The following is a 19038-nucleotide window of genomic DNA, read 5'->3' on the forward strand; positions in this document are numbered from 1 at the left end:
GAGACTCTCCAAACATTTATTTAGTTGATTTCTGAAAACTCCACACTCTGTAACAGACCCAACACAACTTGTAGTGTCCCTGAAAGTGGCCACTAGGGCACTGAGGAAAGAGGTGCAAGAATGGGTTGCCCCAAGAGAGCTGGTGTGGCAGAGGCTGTCCACTCGCAGATGGATCCACACTGGGCTGCAGGGGATCTTCTTCCAGCCCCAGACAGTGGAGCCACAGTGGAAGTCCCAGGCCTCACACCTCTGCAGGGACCTGGTAACGCCTCCTTCACTCTCTCTGAGCAATCACCCAGCTGGTTAGTTTCTCAAAGTCTCAGGTGGGAGCCCTGACACCAGAACCACGTTGAACGCTTGCTTCACCGTTGATGATGTTTCTTCTTTGATAGATGTTCCCCCAGATATTGATGAGTCACCGTGGCCCACCTGGCAGGGCGGGTGGCCCTCTAGCTGCAATCAGTTCACTCCCTCCTTCCCACCAGCCAGAGCACAGCCCTGGTGCAGGCATGGCTGAGGCAGGTGACCAGAGCACAAGGCAGGGGTACTTTCCAAGGCCCAGTCTCCCTGCCATGCTCTATTGTATGGATCTCCAGAGGGCCCGTGGATTCCAACTGGGATTTGTGGAAAAGGCATTCAGAAGGAGTGGGAGGTTGGTCAGAGGAGATACCTAAGTGTGAGACTCAGAAACAGGGAAAGTAGAATGGGATCCAATCACCGGGTCACCAGGATGCCCAGGGGCATCATCAGACACAGGACTAGGATGAGGGAGTCTGCTGAATTCAGACAGGAAGCTTGTCTCAAGTGATCAATAATCCATTTCTTGTAGAAACTAACTTCTGTGTAAACTCCAGGATATCCTTTGTTACTGCAGCCAATGCCCCAGCTCACAATTCCCACCTGGAACCATGTGCCATTTAATTCACAGACCAGGGGCCCCCCAGAATCTCCCTGGAAAAAGAAAGATAGTCACTGTAGGAAAGAAATAGCATCCACATCAGAGCAGGCTAATTGCACTGCAATGGGCTGCAGAGCTAGGCACTCAGGGGGCTTCCCCAGGAACCCCTAAGACCCTCCCTAGCCTTGGGTATCTGTCAATATGAGATCTGAGAATTGACAATTTCCAATAAACCAAAATCATGTACCTACTAAAAAGGTGTGTTCCAAAAAACAGAATATACATAATGGAATCGTGCCTACTCTGAGACAATGATGAGTCAGGTGCTTACCTGAGTACACTGCCTGCCACACAGAAGGGGCTCAAGACATGGAGCATGTATCGTTGGTGGGACCTGCCTGATTCACCCCTCCTCCCACTCCAGGCTGTGTCAGCTGCTCTCTCCTGAAGGATCAGGTAGGCTGCCCAGGAGAGCCTTGGTGGCTTGTCCTCATGTCCCATTACCATGAATAAGGGTAACGGAGAGGCTAGGAGATAACCCAGGCCCTACTGGCTGGGGATGAGGAAGCTTTAAGGAGACAACTACAGTGCTGAGGTAGCAAGAGGCCCATGAACTGACCTGACAGGAATCCTTCCCTTGGTCATTATAGCCACAGACGGTCCCCCTCGTGACCATTTCATTCCTAATTCTCATCTTTTCCTTGAATACCTTATTACATTTCTCATGAAGCATAATGCTTAGTTCAGCCTCCTGAAGCTCAGTTACTATCTTTTTTGATGAATCTGCAGAGAGACAATTTACAACTGAGTGGGTCTGCATAAGTGGGACAGGACAGGAGAACCCCTTACCCACTCTGGGTCTCAATACTGTGTGTTCACACACAGACACCCTCTTAGGCGTTGGATATTGTCCCATTTGACAAAGGAAGATATGAGGCCCAATGTTGACATGGGGAGACAAGGACATAAGATCCAAACAAAAACAGGGGAAATAAGAACAGACAGGAAAGGGAAGGCAAGGCATTACCACCCTGAGAAACCAAAACCAAGCATCTGTCACTCTGAATAGTAGTACTAATAGTGACACAGTATCCTGTACATCAGTAAAGCATCTATATTTTCTAGAGCAGGATCACAGACTGTCAGACAGGTAATGGCCCGAGGGTACCAAATCCAGCCTCTCCCCAAGGGTAGGAGGCCCTACACCTCACTGACAGGTCTCTGGCCTCTTCTCATACACAGGAAGCTCCTTATCTACCAAGGTAGGTACTTCCTGGGAGGGACACCTTAAAAGGGCAGACAGCTAGCTCATCACCCCCAGAGTTAAAATCCACCCGAGAGAGAACCCACCATGCCTGGCACCCAAATCCCCAGGTCCTGACAAACCAAAAGAATTTCATAGACCCGTTGTTAAAATTATTCCCTGGCAGCATCTACTGCACCCTCCTCCCTGACTTACTAAAAAATATCTGCCTCCCTGTCCCTCCCTTTAGCTTGTAGATCAACCCCAGGGCACCAAGCAACATTTTCCCTGGTCTGGGGCTGCTGTAGTCTTGCTTCATAGTCTCACCTGTTTCATTCACTTTGCCCCATCCTGTCACCCAGCACTTCGTATCAGCTTGTACCATGAAAGCCTGTTCAGGGAGGCACACAGGCTGGATGTGCGTGGAGTAATTCACAGGGAAGTGAAGCAGAGCAAGGGCAATGTCATTTTCAATTATTCCAGAAGACATAAAATATCGGTGGATAACGATGTCACGAACTGGGACTACAAGTGCTGTTTTGGAGCGATGATGCACATTTGTGTCTCCCAGCTTCACTCTGTATTCCAGATGACTGCAGAAAGATCCTCCAGGGTCTACACTCTGCTTCCACACCTTCCAGGTGCTTCCCACCTGGTACCCATCTTCCTATGCCAGCCAGCAGCTACCTCCCTCTCTCCAAACCACATCCCTCCAGGACCCCTGACCACTTTAGCCGGTGGTCTCCAGATCAGCTGCGGCAGCAGCAGCACCTAGAAACTTGTTAGAAATGCTAATCATCAGGTCTCACCCAGACTGGATAAAAACTATGGGGCTGTCACCCCCTTTTACAGATGAGGAAGAGGAGGTTGAGGAAGGGGGACAGACTGGCTCCAGTTCCCGCAGCCTGATCAGGGCCCAAGCTCTGAGCCCCAAACACTCACCTAGAGATGCAGTGGGCGGCAGTAAGCACCCAGCGCCTGGCAATAAGGGAGCCTCCGCAGATGTGTCTGTTGCTGGTCTGCAGGCTCACCTGCCAGGGCCACTTCCTATCTGGGCTCCGCAATCCTACAATTATCCTTGCAAACCGCTTGCCGCAGGCTGGGGCAGGTCAATGAAAGGAAGGGACTAAAAGTAACGCTGCTGTAGCACCTTCACCATGAGCCTCAGAACCCTCAAAGCAAGGCCTGCATCCCCTGAGGCTCTTCGGAAAATGGCTGTATCCTCCCAGGTCTCAGGGAGCCGCTCCGCCCCTGGACAGATCGTGTCCCCTGAGCCCCTCCTCCTCTAGGGCAGGTCCCCTCCCCCTCAAACCAGGCCAGTTCTCTGCAGCTGGGCATGGCCCAGAAGCGTCACCTGACGTTTAATGCTACTGTCCCGTTGGTCCATGTTGATGATAGTGTGTGGGATTGCCAGAGCCTGGTAAGAAATCAGACTCACCTGAGGGAAATAACACCGGAGCGGGGGTCACTGTCTTCCGTCTGGACTGACCGGCCGCTTGGGATCCTGGAGCCCCTACAGGTGGCGGCTCCCATCTGCTCGCTCCGGGGTCCTGGCCACCTGGCCCTGAGGGGAGAGCGGAGGGGAAGAACAGTGCTATGCCTCCCTGCGCACCCGCCCTGCCCGCCCGGGCCTCGTCGAGCCATGGCTGAAGAAGCAAGAGCCAGGCCAGGAGCCCGAGGGAGCTGCCGCCCTGGGACGCTATGGATACTGCCGGCAACCTCAGCCTCCGTGGTGGCGCCGCCTCGCAGCGGTTTCCACGCCTGCCATGCGTTCTGGCTGGAGCCTGGAGCGCCCGCGAGGGACGAGGGGGAGGGGCCGGGACACCGGACCGTCCGAGGGGCGGGGCCTAGGCGGGGTCGCGCCGTGCAGTCCTGACTCAGATGAGTCCTCTCTTCGCAGCTCTCCGTGGACTCAGGTCCCTCCACCTCATCTGGCGCCTCCCTGGCATTCAGTGTCTCCTGGCCTAGGTCCCTGGCCTCAGAGTGGCAGCGGTCCAGCCCTTTGTTCATACAAAGACGCGTCCACTACTCTACGGCAGAGCTTCCTCCAGGCCAGGACTTTACCAGAGTCTCCCTCCCTTATTTGTCTGCAATAAAATTTAAAACTCTTTAACATGCATGTTGCACTTAACATTACTAACCACTGCGTTAGAGACGATACTGCTACCTTTTTGAAAATCAACACCCACATGAAAAGATGTTCAACATTGAGGCAGGATAGATAGACCATGTCCTCGGGACGCAGCAGCCGTGATGACCTTTCCACAATCAACGCCATAAACCTCAGCATTCGCATTGTAATTGAGCTCATTCAAGCAAAGCTATCTTCAGCAAGAAATTTCCCCTGTAGAGTGCATGCACACTTCGATTTTACCTTTCTCAAACTGACCCTTCTTTCATTATCACAGTAAAAAGCACACCCCGGGTGTAGATTTCAGATGCTGATGAGACGTGCGATGTATGAACAAGTATGCACAGCTACTGTGCATGTACACCCATAGGACCACCCAGAACATGCTTACTAATAACACCTCTTTCCACTCCTTATAAATAACCATGTAATACTCCCATAAAGAGAGTCTCCCTAGTGCCAGTCTTCACTGTCTCATCCTTATAAGCAGACCACTCTGAATTATCTCTCTCTCAGGGTGTACTGTCTATTCTGCACTTAACTTTCAAAATATTCTTTTCCCTTTACAATAAATTACTCTATGCTCCATCTCCTTTGCTATGCATCTCTTATTTAAATTTTTTTAAACTAAGAAGACAAGAACCAAAGTATCACAACAACTGTCAACAACATCATGAGTCAATAACAAAATGGAAACTAAAACCACAATGAGATATCACTACACACCTATCAGACTGGCTAAAATAAATAATAGTGACAACATCAAATGCTGGCATGGATGCAGAGATATTGGATCACTCATACATTGTGGTGGGAATATAAACTATTACAGCCACTCTGGAAAACGGATTGGCAGTTTCTTATACAACAAAATAAGCAATTACTATACAACCCAGTAATTATACTTCTGGGTATTTATCCCAGAGAAATAAAGATGTTCACACACACAAACCTGTATAAAAGTTTGTAGTATCTGTACTCACATAGCCAACATCTGGAAACAATCCTGTAATGAACAGAATAATGGCCTCCCAAAAATGAGCACACTCTAATCCATGGATCCTGTGAATATTTTACCATACATGGCTAAAAAATGTGATTAAATCAAGCATATTGAGACAGGGGATTATTCTGGATTATCCTGGTGGGCTCAATGTAATACCAAGTATCCTAGAGGGAGGAAAGAGAGTCAAAGTCAGAAAAAAAAGATGTGATGTCAGAAGCAGAGGTCAGAGAGAGAGTTTTGAAGATGCTATACTGCTGACTGCAAATGTTAAAGGGGCCACAAGCCTAGGAATGCAGCAGCCTTTAGAAACTGGAAATGGCAAAGAAACAGATTTTCCCCTAGAGCCTGCAGAAGGAAGACAGCTGGCCAACACCTTGATTTTAGGACTTCTAACCTCTAAACTACAAGATAACACATTTGAGTTGTTTCAAGCCACTACATTTATGGTAAATTATTACAGCTATAATAGGAGATGAATACAAACCCTAATGTCCTTCAGTGGGTGAACAGTTAAACAAATAGTGGTACATTCATACCACAGAATACTACTCAGCAAAAGATAGAATAAAATATCAATAGAGGCAACAACTTGAATGAATTTCCGGGGAATAATGCTGAATCAAAAAAGCCAATCCCAAAAGGTTGCATGCTGTATAGTTCCATTTATATAACACTTTTGAAAAGATAAAATTTGAGAAATGAAAAGTAGATTAGTGATTGTCCAGAGTTAGGGAGGTAGGCATGGTTTTGTAAAGGCAATACAAGGAATACTCTGGTAATGAAATTGTTTTGTGTCTTGACTATGGTGGTAGAGACTCACACATATGATTAAATTGGATAGAATTATACATACATCTTGACTTGCACACCCTCACAAATTAGCACAAGTAAAATTGGAGAAATCTGAGTAAGATAGATGGATTGTATCAATGTCAATATCCTGGTTGTGATGTGGTACTATCATTTCTCAGGATGTTACCACTGCAGGAACTGGGTAAATGGTATAGAGGATCTCTATTATTATTTCTTACAATTGCATGTGGATCTATTCAATTTCATAAGTTATCTCAAAAAATTTTTCAAACTTAATTTATAAAACAACACACTCAATCATAAAGCTTTAATAGTATAAAAATCTGGCCAGGCTCAGTGGCTCACACCTGTAATCCCAACACTTTGGGAGGCTGATATGGGTGGATGACTGGAGCCAGGAGTTCAAGACCAACATGGGCAACATAGCGAGACCCATTCTTTACAAAAAAATAAAAACTAGCCAGGCATGGTGCTACACACCTGTAGTCCCAGCTTCTCAGGAGGGTGAGGTGGAGGGGATCACCTGAGCCTGGGATGTCGAGGTTGCAGTGAGCCATGATTTCACCACTGTACTCTAGCCTGGGCAACAAAGTGAGACCCTGTCTCAAAATAAAACAAAAGAAATAAAGATAAAAGTTTGTATACAGTATTGTTATTGTCTAATATTGACCCCAGAATATACACTTCTAAAACCAATTAGCCTATCTGATATAAACATTAGCAATATATTATTATTATTAAGGCAAGTTATTTTCATTGTAGAAAAATAAGAAAAAAACAAGCAAACCGAAGAGGGAAATCTCATTATCTTCACAATTGGGCACATATTTTGGAGCCCATTTTTTCATATAACAATATATTCTGTTAAAAATCTAAAAAAGCTAAAAAAATCACCATCAGAGTACAATTTGCCATCTTTTCTAGTCATCTTTAGGTTTACTGATCCAACCTTTGTTTATCTCAAAACGTATTAGAATACTTCTTTTGAAGTCATTGTATATTATTTCCTTGAAGGAGAAACATTCTTTGCTGCAGTCCGATCTCAACATCCAAGTTCTAGATCTTAAGCCATGTCCAGGCAACATTTTTCACAATCTCTGCTGTTTTTCTCCTGTGCAGTTGATGAATTCAACCCAATTACAACCATGTTAAAGAACAGACTTGCTTTGTTTTTTTCAGCATCCAGAACCATATGGGAAGCTATGATTATCTCTTCATAGGTGGATGAACAGATTAACCAATAATTGTAATACAGTATGATAAGTATCTTGAATGAAAGACATGTTCGATATCTTTTGAAAGCCAATTTTTCAGTGACTATCAACATTTAAAATAACATCCTACCTAGTAATTTCTCTGCTGGTTTATTCTATACAGATATTCTTTCAGAAAACATGCCAAGTATGCCAAAATATATATAACAAGGCCCTGCAGCAACTGTTTGTAATAGTAAAGCACCATTTAAAAAAATGTAAATTCTCATCAATAAGACGCCGGTTATAAGGAAATATCTTCATGACCATGGAGTAAAGAATTATTTCTTATACAAGATACAAAAAACACTGACCATGAAGAAAGATTAATAAATGTGACACCTTTAAATTAAGAACCACTGTTCATCAAAAGGCACCATAAAAATTTGTGGAAAAAATTAAAAGCCACATGGTGGGGGGAGATATTTGCAACACACATAACCAATTAAAAACCAGTATTCAGAATATCAAAAGAACTGAAAATCACTCACAATATGGCAGATACCTTGAAGGCGCTGCACAAAAGAAGAAATACAAATGGCCAATAGGAGTGACAAAGGAAGATTCAGAAATAAATGCATTTAAAAAATAAATAAGTTTCTTTGTAGGGTGCGAGAAAGTCAGACCTCAGAAGAATTGATTCGTCAAACCTACACAGTGAGCATTTAAAGGAAAAAATGCCATAAAATTACCAAGATCACCAGGCTTAAATGAGTCTGTTCAAACTGAGAACACAGCAACTTTCTCACATGACCATCATGTTCACAAAGGTTATAACATACATTGAGACATCAGCAGAGTAAAATTAAGAGACAAAATCATTTTTGTTTTGTTTTGAAGTCTAGGTTTGCAGGAATATTGACAGTTTTATTAGTTTGGTATCACAATTAGATAGGATGCCCCTGTTACATTTTGGTTTATTTCTGGAATCAATCCCCTGACTATGCCATGGGGAAATACTTGGGCATTAGAAGTAAGGTAGAGTGTTGGTTTTTGCTTTTACAGACCCCCCTTGTGGTAAAGTTCCTTCCATTAGGGCAAATTTCACCAAATGAGTTGCTTAGCAATTTTCTGATTCCATACCATTAATTCAAGAGTTTTGTATTACTCAACCAGTTTATTTACAAAGGAATAAAAAAGGTGTTGTTTAATACATAAAGACCTCTGTGACAGACTGCAAAAATGACCGCAATACTTTGCAGTTCCTCCTGTCAAGAGACGGAGTCAGGCTGCGGTATAAGCAGCCTTGTCACCTGGGGTATATGACCTGGCAAATACCATGGTGCTAGAGTTTGCCATGGTTAATTAAAATGCTGTAAAGAGTCTCTGATATGTCATACCTAGAGAGTCACAGTGTAGATCTCTCAGTTCTGGAGCAAGATCATACCATCTGCAGCAAAGAAACTACATTATTTGAAAAGCAACTCCTGACACACTACTAAACCCTAAAGGAAACTAAGTGCCAGACCACAAAACATCAAGTGACCAAGAAACTGGAGCTTCCTATCATAAGGTAGATATTTAGTCAGACTCACCAAGTCATAGACTCAATTGGACTAAACAGCAATCCATCATTCAATGGAAGTGATACTTTGGAACTGGATTATGACAAGTCTTGAAGACACAAGTAAGTTACACAAAGAGATGAACTAGACCCCCATGTCACCTATTTGTGATGCATTGAAATGTCTCCCTCAGTTTACACTCATAGCCTTATGGGGAGCATCCTAGCTAAATTAGGAGGAAAAACTGTGCTTGGTTCAAAAATGAACTCAAAATTCTGTGCCAGCTGAAAATAGGCTGCTATTGCATTCTATCCCTGTATTAGTCAGGGTTCTCTAGAGGGACAGAACTAATAGGATTTTATATATATGTATTTATTTATGTGTGTGTGTGTGTGTATATATATATCTATCTATATATATATGTATAGATATATAGATATGGGAGCTATCTATATATATATATATGTATAGATATATAGATATGGGAGCTTATTAAGGAATATTAACTCACACAATCACAAGGTCCCACAGTAGTCCGTCTACAAGCCAAGGAGCAAGGAAAGCCAATCCAAGTCCTAAAACTGAAGAACATGGAGTCCAATGTTTGAGGGCAGCAAGCATCCAACACAAGACAAAGATGTGGGCTGGGAGGCTAGGCCAGTCTAGTCTTTTCACGTTTTTCTGCCTACTTTATATTGTAGCCATGCTGGCAGCTGATTAGATGATGCCCACCCAGATTAAGGGTGGGTCTCCCTTTCCCAGCCCACTGACTCAAATGTTAATCTCCTTTGGCAACACCCTCACAGACACACCCAGGACCAATACTTTGCATCCGTCAATACAATCAAGTTGACACTCAGTATTAACCATCACAAGTCCACCCCTTGTTGACTTGAACCCATATGCATCTCCTGAGATCATACACAATTTTCAGATAAAGATAATAATAAGGTTATAATTACACCTAGCACAATACAGCTATCCTTTGTACAACTGGAAACACACCAATCCCCAACCCAAATACTGTTAAATTAAGTTAGCAATACTTAAATGTTGATATGAAGTGAATAAATCTTATGTCACGTTGATAAAGGAAAAAGGAAATAAAATTATATTTTCTTAGTGCAAGTGTGTACAAACATGTTTTTAACAAAAGGAGGAAATACTCATGACAGTTACAGTCCTTATTTCTGCAGCTGGTCACGTGATCATAACTGGTATTGATGACTACCTTCTTCTACTACCGATTCTGTATTCCCTTTGCCTTGCCTTCAGCAAGCACCACAGCAGGTCGTGGCTTTTTTCCTGGTGGAGTGACCCAAACCTTCATTCCTGAAGGGTCTGGGCCATTTGCAATCTTCCCTGGATTGGGTTGTTGTAGTTTCCCATTGACTTTACTCACAGGGTGGTAATACTAAGAGACACCCTAATGGATCTCCTGTATTCCATACATACTCTTTCTTATCTGCATTGTGGAGTAGTAGACTGATTTCATCTTGATAGTTGGAGTCAATCACCTCAGCCAACACTGTAACTCCCTTCTTAGCCTGTTGACTTAAAGATAGGAGGAGCCCAAAGTGTCCAGGTGGCAATCTTAACTTCCGGTTTAATGGAATCATTGTTGTGTCTGCTGGTGGCAGCATTCCTCCCTCTGGAACTAAGACGTCTAGGCCAGCAGAATGTAACACTGCAGGAACTGGAAGCAAAAATTTTGCTAGTGGATCATTAGGGGTGATGGTGAGTGGTGCCACTTCTACTTCCACCCCTTGATTCCTGGACTGGTGAAACCTGGCTATGGGAGAAACAGTATCATGTATTAGATTCTGACTCAGAGCATACATGGCCTTCTGGAGAACTTTGCCCCAGCCCTGCAAAGTATTGTCACCTAGTTGGCATTGCAATTGTGACTTCAAAAGGCCATTCTACCATTCTATCAACCTAGCTGCTTTAGGATGATGGAGAACATGGTAAGACCAGTGAATTTCATGAGCATGAGCTCACTGCCACACTCCTTTAGCTGTTAAGTGAGTGCCTTGGTCAGAGGCAATGCTGTGTGGAATACCATGACACAGATAAGTGGATAAGGCATTCCATGAGTCCATGGATGGTAGTCTTGGCAGAAGCGTTGCATGCAATGCTTTCTCCATTGCATGCAATGGCAAACCCATTTCTGGAGTAAATATCTATTCCAGTGAGGATAAACCTCTGCCCTTTCCATAAGGGAAGACGTCCAATATAATCAACCTGCCACCAGGTAGCTGGCTGATCACCCTGAGGAATAGTGCCATATCGAGGGCTCAGTATTGGTCTCTGCTGCTGGCAAATTGGGCACTCAGCAGTGGCCATAGCCAGGTCAGCCGTGGTGAGTGGAAGTCCATGTTGCTGAGCCCATACATAACCCAAATCCCTGCCACCATGGCCACTTTGTTCATGAGCCCACTGGATGATGACAGGGGTGGCTGGAGAAAGAGGCTGGTGTCCACAGAACAGGTCATCCTATCCACTTGATTATTAAAATTCTCCTTTGCTGAGATCACCTGTTGGTGAGCACTCACATGGGATACAAATATCTTGACAGTTTTTGACCACTAGGGAGGTCTACCCATATACCTCTTCCCCAAATTTCTTTGTCATCAATTTTCCAATCATGCTTCTTCCAAGTCCCTGACCATCCAACCAAACCATTGGCTACAGCCCATGAATCAGTATATAATCGCACATCTGGCCATTTCTCCGTCCACGGAAAGTGCACAACCAGGGGCACTGCTTGAAGTTCTGCCCACTGGGAAGATTTCCCTTCACCACTGTCCTTCAGGGATGTCCTAGAAAGGGGCTGTAGTGCTGTAGATGTCCACTTTCTGGTGGTGTCTGCATATCGTGCAGAACCGTCTGTGAAGCAGGCCCTAATCTTCTCTTCCTCTGTCAACTGACCATAGGAAACTCCTCATGAGGCCATCAGTGCAGGCTGGGGGAGAGAAGGCAGGGTGGCAGGAGTGGAAACCATGGGCATTTGAACGACTTCCTTGTGTAACTTACTGTGCCTTCAGGACCTTCTCGAGCCTAATCACGTATATACCACTTCAATTTGATGATGGAATGCTGCTGTGCACAACCCACTTTATGGCTAGATGGGTCCGAAAGCACTCAGTTCGTGATTGGCAGTTCAGGTCACATGGTGACTTGATGACCCATAGTCAAACATCCAGTTTCCACATGTTTACTAGGCTCTTGGCCTAGTAACAGGCCAAGAGCCGACTCTCAAAAGGACAGTAGTTATCTGCAGAAGATGGTGGGGCCTTGCTCCAAAATCCTAGAGGCCTCTGTTGTGATTCACCTATGGGGGCCTGCCAGAGGCTCCAAACAGCATCCCTATCTGCCACTGACACCTCAAGCACCATTGGATCTGCTGGGTCATATGGCCCAGGTGGCAGAGCAGTTTGCACAGCAGTCTGGACCTGTTGCAGAGCCTTCTCTTGTTCTGGACCCCACTCAAAACTGGCAGCCTTTCAGGTCACTCGATAAATGGGTCAGAGTGACACACCCAAATGAGGAATATGTTGCCTCCAAAATCCAAATAGACCCACTAGGCAGTGTGCCTCTTCCTTGGCTGTAAGAGGGGCCAAATGCAGCTACGTATCCTTCACCTTAGAAGGAATATCTCGATAGGCCCCACACCACTGAACCCCTAAAAATTTTACCAAGGTAGAAGGTCCCTGAATTTTAGTTGGATTTATTTCCCATCCTCTGGCATGTAAATGTCTCACCAATAAGTCCAGAGTGTTTGCTACTTCTTGCTCACTGGATCCAATCAGCATGTCATCAACGTCATGTACCAGTGTGGTATCTTGCAGAAACAGAAAGCAATCAAGGGCTCTCCAAATAAGATTACGACACAAAGCCAGAGAGTTGATACAGCCCTGAGGGAGGACAGTAAAGGTATATTGCTGGCCTTGCCAGCTGAAGGCAACTTGCTTCTGGTGGGCCTTATGGACAGGAATGGAGAAAAAAGGCATTTGCCAAGTCAATGGCTGCATACTTGGTATCAGGAGATGTGCTAATTTGCTTAAACAATGAAAGCACATCTGGTACAGCAGCTGCAACTGGAGTCACCACTTGGTTAAGCTTATGATAATCCACTATCATTCTCCAAGATCCCTCTGTCTTCTGCACAGGCCAAATGGGAGAGTTGAACAGGGATGTGGTGGGAATCACCACCCCTGCATCTTCAAGTCCTTGATGGTGGCACTGATCTCCGTAGTTGATCTCCGTAGATCTCCCGGGATGCAATGTTGTTTTTGATTTACTATTTTTCTAGGTAGAGGCAGCTCTAATGGCTTCCATTTGGCCTTTCCCACAATAATAGCCCTCGCCCTACCAGTCAGGGAGCCAATGTGGGAGTTCTGTCAGCTGCTAAGTATGTCTATGCCAATTATGCTTCTGGCACTGGGGTAATGACCACAGGATGAGTCCAGGGACCCACTGGACCAAGGTCAGACTTGAGCTAAAACTCCATTAATTACCTGACCTCCATAAGTCCCTACTTTAACTGGAGGACCACAATGACATTTTGGATACCCTGGAATCAGTGTCAGCTCAGAACCAGTGTCCAGTAGTCCCTGAAATATCTGATCATTTCCCTTTCCCCAATGCACAGTTACCATGGTAAAAGGCCATAGGTCTCCTTGGGGAAGGATGGGAGAAATATTAACAGCATAAGTTGTCGGTAGTGTAATGGGGTCTTTCCTCAAGGGGACCCAGCCTCCCCTTCATTCAAGGGGTTCTGGGTCTGTAAACTGGCTCAAGTCTGGAAATTGATTGAGGGGCCATGATTCTCTGTGTTTATAATTCAAATTAGTCTGTTATCCATCCGACCTAGAATTTTCTGCTTATATAAATTAAGTAGGAATACAGTAGGCTTCCTATCAATTTCACTTCTAGAAACACCTTGATTAATTACCCAATGCCAGAACTCTACACGAGTCAGACCATTCTGATTGCTGCTTTGCCTCTGCTGTTCATTACAGTAGCTATGCCCACCTTGCCTTTGATGGTTGAGTGCCACCACTTGGCCCCTACCACCTTGAGATCCAATTATTCCCACTGTATTTAAATTTTATAGTTTAGTGACTGCAGTTCCCACTGTTAGATCTGACATACAGAGAAGAGCACTTACAGGGCCCTTCAAAGACGCAGGTACTAACCTCACAAATCTATTTCACAAGGCATTGATCAAGGGTATATCCTCTGGACCCTCCCAGCTGGGATGAGTAGGTCTAAAGTGACTAATCCACTCCACCATCTCAATCTCCCTAAGCCTTTGGATGCCTTCCTCTATATTAAACCAAGGGAGATCAGGCATTTCCAGCTCCCTCACAGTGGGCCATCTTTTAATGCATATTTCAGCTAACCAAGCAAACAAACTATTAGAACCTTATTTTAACTCACCAAGCTGCAACTTTAAATGCAGAGTCCCTACTTAGTGTGCCCAAATCAATAAATTCATCCTGATCCAACTCTATGTTCCTTCCACCATTATCCCATACCCTTAATATCCATTCCCATGCCTGTTCTCTGGATTTCTGCTTATATAAATTAGAAAACTCAAGTAGTTATTTTCAAGTGTAGTGCACCTTCTCATGGGTCACACTCTCAACCTCACCTCTAAGGGCCCACTAAGACTGGTTATAGGTCTAGTTATAGGTCTAGAAGCAAATGGGGGTATTGGGGGTGGCTCCTGAGGAGAATCAACATTACCTTGTCTGGCAACTGTCTCAGAAGAGGCCATCGCTGTTGCCTCAGGCAGCACAGGGTTTATCTCCTTAGACAAAGGTAGAAAGGCTGATGGCAGCACGGGTCAGGGAGGGGATGTTGCCACTACTGGGGATGAGAAAGCTTTTCTTCTGGCCAAAAAAAGTTCAGCAGAGTTTACAAATTCAGTGTCCCCAGCTTCATCAGGGTCCTCTTACAAGTCCCCATTCCAAGTTGCAGGGTCCCATTGTTTTCCAATCAATGCCCTCACTTTAACAGTAGACACCTGGCGAGACTGTGCATGCACATTTCATTGCAGGTCAGCCACTCACATGTAAGAGCTTATGTCTGCTTTTCCACAATTTCAGCTCTTTCTCTACAGGAGATAAGACTCTCACACAGGGCAATCTTAGCAGATTTGAGGCTCAGTATCTGCTTCTGAAACTGGGAGTTAGAATCCCTGAGTTCACCATTCTCTTTCATCACTTTGTCCACTGAACTTAAAGCAAACAACCAGCTTCATTTTGTTCCTTGGCTCTCCACATATGGTCAAAGGTATTGTGTATAGAGTCACTAAAGTCCTTGCCTCTCATGAGCTGTGAATCAGGAATGTCAAATGTATTTATTTTGCATAACTCTCTAAACAGTTCATGCCAAGGACTATCAGTGTTCTCCATACTATTAGAAGTAGAGTCCTGCCGGGTGTGGTAGCTGATGCCTATAATCCCAGCACTTTGGGAGGCCAAGGCAGGCAGATCACAAGGTCAGAAGTTCAAAACCAGCCTGACCAACATGGTGAAACCCTGTCTCTACTAAAAATATTTTAAAAATTAGCCGGGCTTGGTGGCCAGTGCCTGTAATCCCAGCTACTCGGGAGGCTGGGGCAGGAGAATCGCTTGAATCTGGGAGGCAGAGGTTGTAGTGAGCCAAGATCGTGCCACCACACTCCAGCCTGGGCAACAGGGTGAGACGCCATCTCAAAAAAGAAAAAAAAAAAGTTTAGAAGTAGAGTCCTTCGCATTGTTGCGTCTAATCATGTTAAGCAGCCAATTCCAGAAACCCCAAAACCAATGAAATAACTCCATCCTTAATATTCTGTTCCTTTAGAACCACTCCTGGTACCAAAATCTGTATTAGTCAGGGTTCTAGACAGGAGACATATATATATATATGAGAGTTTGTTAACTCACACAATCACAAGGTCCCACAATAAGCCATCTGCAAGCTGAGGAGCAAGAAAAGCCAGTCCAAGTCCTAAAACTGAAGAACTTGGAGTCTGATGTTCAAGGACAGGAAGCATCCAGCACAAGAGAAAGATGTGGGCTGGGAAGCTAGACCAGTCTAGTCTTTTCATGTTTTTTCTGCCTGCTTTATATTCTAGCTGTCCTGGCAGCTGATTAAATGGTGCCCACCCAGATTAAGGGTGAGTCTGCCTTTCCCAACCCACTGACTGAAATGTTAATCTCCTTTGGCAACACCCTCACAGACACACCCAGGATCAATACTTTGCATCCTTCAGTCCAATGAAGTTGACACTCAGTGTCAACCATCACAATCCTCCATTCATGAGTGTCCCTAAAAGACAGTGGTGAGGGGAAACCCTATACATAGAGTTTCACACAGTACACCTGGTCATCAACTTGCTGTAAAGGGAGAAGTGGCCTGAGTAAGAATATATATGGACCCTCAGGCAGTGAAGAATGACTTGTCTGGTTGGTTGGGCCTTAGAGCAAAATTCAAACATTTGGGGAAGAAGCACATGGCTAGACCTATAGGAGTGGGTATAATAGGTGTGGCTTTTTAAAATCTCATACCAATGCCCACCAATGGGTATCTGCTGAAGAAGAAGCACTCAACGTTGAACCAGGTGGATAGGATGACTCCTCCAGTAGAGCTCAGCTAGCGCCTGTCCTTGTCAACCTCTGCACTACACGCTGTGCTCAGGAAAAGAATATAATTGTGTTGGCAGGATTGGAGGCTATTCATTCACCCAATAAAACAGCACGAGTTTCCTCTGAACAAAGGTGATCTAGCTACTACTGCTCTGAATGTCTAATCTGTCAGCATCAGAGAGCAATGCCAAGCCTTTGATGTGCTACATTCCTGAAGGAAACCAACTAGCTATTTGGTAGGAAGATGATTATATCAACCTCCTTCTACCCTGGAGGGCCAACATCTCATCCTTACTGGGGTTCATACATATTATAAATATATACATATATCTTATAAATAATCTTTGTAAAAATTATTAATTTATTAAGTATTGATCTTTTAATGTACATGCATTTAATTATTTTGTGTGATGAAATGGCAAGTATGCATAAAGCACTGCTGCTGTACGCAGAAGTATGATGCTGACTCAAGAAAACACATGTGCAGTTGTTTGAGTTGTGAACTGAACTAGCTGGTTTTATCATGGGACATCATTTTTACTTTCAAAGAATGAATCATAATAGAACTATTGTTATTTTGACCTAAGTATTTGGCAGGCATTTTCTCAAAAATAAAGTAAGTTAGAATCTGTGACTTTAAGAAAAATGACTGACAGTATTTGTTGCCAATGTTAAAATTTGAGCTTTCAAGTGAAAATTTGAATTTTGGAAAATTTGTATGTGCTACCATGAACACAACAGCTTTCCAATCATTAAAGACTTTTCTGATGACAGTGGTGGTAATCTGAGTGAAGGCAATTCTTTTCTGATATTGTACAGTACTCTATAATGAAATGTGTCAACTTTTGGAAAATCTGCATAACTAAGTAAACCAATATTTTCCAATGATTTTACAAAGTTATGCATGGGTAAAAGGCCCATTCAAAATGAAGGGTCAACAGATTTTAATGTAATGAGTACAAAAGTTCAGTTTTATATTCTACATTATGGGTTTTTCTTTTCTGCCACATGGTCAGGCTGCAAATTTTCCAAACTTTTATGTTCTGCTTCCCTTTTAAACATAAGCACTAATTTCAGATTATCTCTCTATGAATGCACATGGCTGACTCTACACTTTCAGAAAAAAACAGGTCACCTCTTGAACGCTTTGCTGCTTAGAAATTTCTTCCACCAGATACCCTAAATCATCTCTCTCAAGTTCACAGCTCCAGAGATCTCTAGGACAGGGACAAAATGCCACCAGTCTCTTTGCTAAAGCATAGCAAGAGTGACCGTACTCCAGTTCCCAATAAGTTCCTCATCTCCATCTGAGACCACTTCAGCCTGGACTTCACTGTCCATATCACTATCAACATTTTGGTCAAAAGCATTCAACAAGTTTCTAGGAAGTTCCAAACTTTCCCACATCTTCCTGTCTTCTTCTGAGCCCTCCAAACTTTTCCAACCTCTGTGTGTTACCCAGTTCCAAAGTTGCTTCCACATTTTCAGGTTATCTTTATAGCATTACCTCACTATTCCAGTACCAATTTTCTGTATTAGTCCAATTTCACACAGCTAAAAAGAACTACCTGAAATTGGGTAATTTACAAATAAAAGAGGTTTAATTGACTCACAATTTCACATGACTGGGGAGGCCTCAAGAAACTTACAATTATGGTGGGAGGCAAAGGAGAAGCAAGGCACAGCTTACGTGGTGGCAGGAGAGAAAGCAAGCAAATGGGGAACTGCCAAACACTTTTAAACCATCAGATCTCATGAGAATTCATTCACTATCGTGAGAACAGCATGGGGGAAACCACTACCATGATCCACTCACCTCCTACCAGGTTCCACCATAGACACACAGGGATTACAATTCAAGATGAGATTTGGGTGGGGACACAGAGCCAAACCATATCAGCTACCTTATCCTTGATATTAAGGTGTGAATCTTGTAGGATCTCTACTGATCACCCAAGTATTCAGTGAGATCCCTCCTCTCTGGTTGGGTGAAACTTGAATGTCTCCCAGTACTGCGTGAGTTCTGAGAATTGCTCAACTTATGGCTCCCTGGCATTTGTCCTTTGCCTAGTCACCTGGAAATTTACCCTATTCATGTGCAAATTAACATTCAGCCAAAGCCTAAAAGGGAGTGCTCTGCAGATTTCTGGAACTTTCTCTGATTATCTTCACCCTATATAGCATGGTTTGGGAAACACTTCTATATATAGCTAAATAGTAAATATTTGAGGCTTTGTAGGCCACACATAGTCTCTGCTATATTCTTTTTTTAAAAACAAGTCTTTCAAAAGTGTATAAATCATTCTTATCTTAGACCTGTACAAAAAAAGACTATGTCTTGAATTGGTCCACAACCATAGTCTGCCAACCTCTGCTCTACAGTATTCTGATCTGCAAACTCCAGATACGTAGCCTTCCTGAACTCAAATCTCTGTCTCCTTCACTTAGTGATATCAGTGTTCTGTTTGGGTTTCCCTCTCTGTGCCATCTGAAAATTGCCTCCACCAAGGAGGCCAATATAATTATATAACTCACTTCACTTGTTTTCC

At 43.9% G+C, this 19038-nt stretch overlaps 1 protein-coding gene across 3 annotated transcripts in view; it reads right to left on the bottom strand.

Moving 5' to 3' along the window:
• PRSS43 (serine protease 44) overlaps positions 1 to 19038 on the bottom strand; it is a 26913-nt gene continuing 7875 nt past the window's right edge. Inside the window, exons 2-6 of one of the 3 annotated variants that reach the window (XM_071091564.1) lie at positions 3580 to 3705; positions 3084 to 3240; positions 2469 to 2719; positions 1518 to 1681; positions 1 to 951 (exon numbers count right to left, since the gene is read on the bottom strand). In XM_071091564.1, coding sequence (XP_070947665.1) covers positions 715 to 951; positions 1518 to 1681; positions 2469 to 2719; positions 3084 to 3240; positions 3580 to 3705 — 935 coding nt within the window. In that variant the 3' untranslated portion in view covers positions 1 to 714. Of the gene's footprint in view, positions 973 to 1517; positions 1682 to 2468; positions 2735 to 3083; positions 3241 to 3579; positions 3706 to 19038 lie in introns of all 3 variants that reach the window. The other 2 variants (XM_024792350.2, XM_071091565.1) reach the window with 2 other exon arrangements.

This window comes from Macaca nemestrina, chromosome 2, assembly GCF_043159975.1.
Source record: "Macaca nemestrina isolate mMacNem1 chromosome 2, mMacNem.hap1, whole genome shotgun sequence".
Classification (NCBI taxonomy): Eukaryota; Metazoa; Chordata; class Mammalia; order Primates; family Cercopithecidae; genus Macaca; species Macaca nemestrina.